This window comes from Vigna unguiculata, chromosome 6 (assembly GCF_004118075.2).
Source record: "Vigna unguiculata cultivar IT97K-499-35 chromosome 6, ASM411807v1, whole genome shotgun sequence".
Taxonomy (NCBI): Eukaryota; Viridiplantae; Streptophyta; class Magnoliopsida; order Fabales; family Fabaceae; genus Vigna; species Vigna unguiculata.
This window is the reverse complement of record NC_040284.1, coordinates 9992681-9996341: the sequence shown is the minus strand read 5'-3', so window position 1 is coordinate 9996341 and position 3661 is coordinate 9992681. Positions and strand designations below refer to the sequence as shown.

The window sequence follows — 3661 nt, the reverse complement described above, 5'->3', positions numbered from 1 at the left end:
AAATCTAAATCCAATGGTAAAAGTTATGTACTATCTTAAGAACTCTATATTAAAATTTCATCTTGATCAAACGGTTAGCAAAGTAGGAATAAAATATTGACCAAAGCAACTCAGAACTAGACAACATGTGGAGACCTAACTTTTACACTAAAGTGCGGGAATTAGTGCTCCTTCCGTACACCTCCAACTTAAAATTCCACTGGTCATAGTGAAGAACTATGTTTTAAGAATGCTTTGTAAAATTTTCAGCCTAATCCAACAATGCATGAGGATTTGATCACAGTGTTACTTAGACAACTCAAAAATAGAAAGTTGTTAGCACAAAAAAAAACCATTATTTATAATGTACAAAATTCTTTGTCAATTTAGCTAGAAAATCATAAAATTACTTCATACTACATATTTAAAAAAGAGAGTTAAATATTATTAATATAAAATAGAAGGTGATACAGTACTTATGTCACTATACACATCTTAACTATGGACAAGAGGATATATATATATATATATATATATATATATATATATATATATATATATATATATATATATATATATATATATATAATAGAAATTGTTAAATGAAGATAAATATTATCTAAATTCCCACAACAGCCTTGACCAGCTCAACTAGCTTAAGGTGTGCAGTGAGTTGAGGAAAATGGCCAATCATGTCTATGATCTCCAAAGTGGCCACCCCTTTCATCTTCTTCTCCAAGTACTGTCCTATGCCAACTGGAACTGCCATGTCATTGCTTGATTGGATGATGGTGCATGGTGTTTCAACCTTCTCAACCATCTCCCTGTAGTCACTGTAAAACACAGATTTGGCTAAGGACACTGCAACTTCACCACCCATGCTTTTCAAGCACCTCATGACTTTGTGAACAGAGTCACCATCATTTGGATCCACTGCAATGGGAGCATATGTTGAACACCAATTTTCATATTGCAGCTCTATGGTGGAGACCATTTCATCAATGCTTGACCTCTCAAAACCACCAATGTAATCATCTGTGTTTATATACCTGTGCATGTAATCTCATCGTAATGTTAAGAAAATCACTTGTACAATTATATTTTGACACTTAATTTTTATTTTTTTATAATGATATTTTGATACATTTCAGGTTATAAAAAAATTGTCAAGTTGTTAAATTTTTTTTTTTTACATTTATATAAAATTATGTTTTACTTTTTTTTATAAATACAAAAATTTACTTTTACTTTTTTTTTCTACTATTTTATCCTATTGTTACTTTTAGTGTCAGATAATCTTTTTCCAAATATTTTCCTAAGTAAATATAACAAAGTTAAATATTCAATATTTGTTCAAAGAGTTATTACATGTGTTAATTCTGAAAATGATAAAATGTAGAAAAGTTTTGGTCTCAAAACTTGTTATCTTTATTAATAATTAAAAAATTAATTTTTTTAAATATTAATAAAAACATGTTGCATTATATTATATTGTTATTACTATTATCATCATATTATTATTGATTGTTTTAAATATAGATATTATCGTAATTTTTTAAAGGAGTCGGCCGGCTAGGAGGCCTGCTTGGTTTATAAAAATGTATATAAATGCTGCAAACTTCCAAATTAGAACTTTTCAAAGTATTGCAACAAAGATTCGAGTCAACAACACATTAGGAAAGCTACACAATACTTTTTTTTCTAATCACTTGTAACAAAGAAAATAAGAAAAAAGAGTTGACTTTTCACAAGTTAAAAATTGATTTATACAAAAGTTAAAAATAAAAATATAAAAAAGTTATCTGAAAGAGTTTTTGAACTGTTTCGGCAGTTTTCTTTTATTTGCTTTAGGAAAGAAATAAAAGAATAACATATACATAACTAGAAACTCTTTCGTATAATAACTTATTAATGTTTTCTTAATTTATATATATATATATATATATATATATATATATATATATATATATGTATATATTAAATTTTATATTTTGTACCTTTCAAATTTAAATTAGCGTATATAGTCGCTATGATTAAAAAAAAACCTTAATTACTTAATTTAAGTGTCTTCTGTATATATATCTTCAAAAATTTTAAAAGAAAACTACATATATTATAAGATATCTAATAATTAAAATACAAATCATCCACTACAAGAAAGTTCTTAATTAAAAATTAATTTTAAAAATAAAAAATCATTAGTTATTGTGACGAATCTAAATACCGATTTACAAAATTAGAAATTATTGCTTACTAAAATAGTTACTATTGTAAATAAAAAATTATAATTGATCACTAAATTAGTCACTATTAATTAGAGGGCTAATTCAGAAACTAATTCATTTTGGTAACCAAAATCTGAGTAGCTAATTTTTAATGACCAATTTTATCTGGTAACCAAAATCATGATAGCTCATTTTAAGGACCAATTTAATTATAAATTATAATTTTTTATTCATAATAATGATTATTTTAGTAACCAATCATTTTTAGTTTTATAAATTATTATCTAGATTGATCACTATAGTTACTAATAATTATTGATCATTAAATTTGGTCATTATTTAAAAGTTTTCTTATAATAATAATGATAGATTTTCATGTAAACACATGTAATAAGTTAGTCACATAAATAAAGTCTTCTATTGATTAAGTAACTATAAAGACAAGTTTTTTCAAAGTACAAAATCTAAACCTTTTATTTTAAATTTGAGAGACTAAAAGGAAAATTTTCTCCGACACATAATGAACACTAATGTTTCAAGAGTATGGTCTTCAACAGAAAAAAACATTGAACTAAAATTAATAGGAAGAAGAAAAAACAAGTTAATATACAAGGTAAAATTAATTGTAAAATGGTTAGAACACCCCATAAGTTTTTTTTTTTTAATTTATTCATTCTTTGCTCATAAAAAAAATAAAATAAAATAAGATGGTTGAATAGAAGTAGAAGTGACCTTGGGGAAGCAGTAACAAGAATGAGATTGTTGAAGAGGTGAGGTTTTTTAATGGAGGCAATGCAACCAATCATAGCAGACATGGAATGTCCAACAAAAGTGACGCATTTGAGGTTCATCTCTTCTATCACACTCATCAAATCATCAGCATAAGGTTCATAGGATGTGTACTTCCCATGCTCATAAAGACTCTTATCTGTGACAGTCCCAGAAAAAGGCCAATCAAAGAGAACCAGAGTGTAACTTTCTGCCAAAAGGGGAATCACTTTGTGCCATATCGACTGGTCTGTTCCAAACCCATGACACAAAACTATGGTTTCTTTCCCTACACCTATGCTTCTAGCATTTAAACTTGTTGAAACCCTCTTTTCTGGTGTCGCCATCATTCAAAATATTGTTCAGAAACAAGGGAGCAAAACCAACCTTGAACTATAGACTCATCTATATAGCTTCTTCAAGCTGGTTTTGTTAGTGCTTATCATCTCAATTTATAGAAATGCAGAGAATAAAATACAAGAGAATGGAGTGGTTACAAGTTGGTTTGTCTTGTGCCGTTTGTTTGGTTATAGTGTAGCTATCATGAAATTTAGAAAAATGATGGAACCTTGACTTTCATCTTCTAAACAAATTAAATTAGTGAGATTGCTTATTGAGGATGTAACACCCTATTTGATTTACCTAACCATATCATAAAATATATATGTTTATTAACCAACATTCATATA

At 27.1% G+C, this 3661-nt stretch overlaps 1 protein-coding gene across 1 annotated transcript; it reads right to left on the bottom strand.

Moving 5' to 3' along the window:
* Nucleotides 1-577: 577 nt before the first annotated feature.
* LOC114188792 (strigolactone esterase D14-like) lies at nt 578-3409 on the bottom strand. The gene is made up of 2 exons (XM_028077437.1): nt 2937-3409; nt 578-1028 (listed from the first exon to the last, which is right to left on the bottom strand). Exons 1-2 carry the CDS (start codon nt 3320-3322, stop codon nt 599-601), a joined length of 816 nt encoding a protein of 271 aa, XP_027933238.1. The 5' UTR covers nt 3323-3409; the 3' UTR covers nt 578-598.
* Nucleotides 3410-3661: the final 252 nt, after the last annotated feature.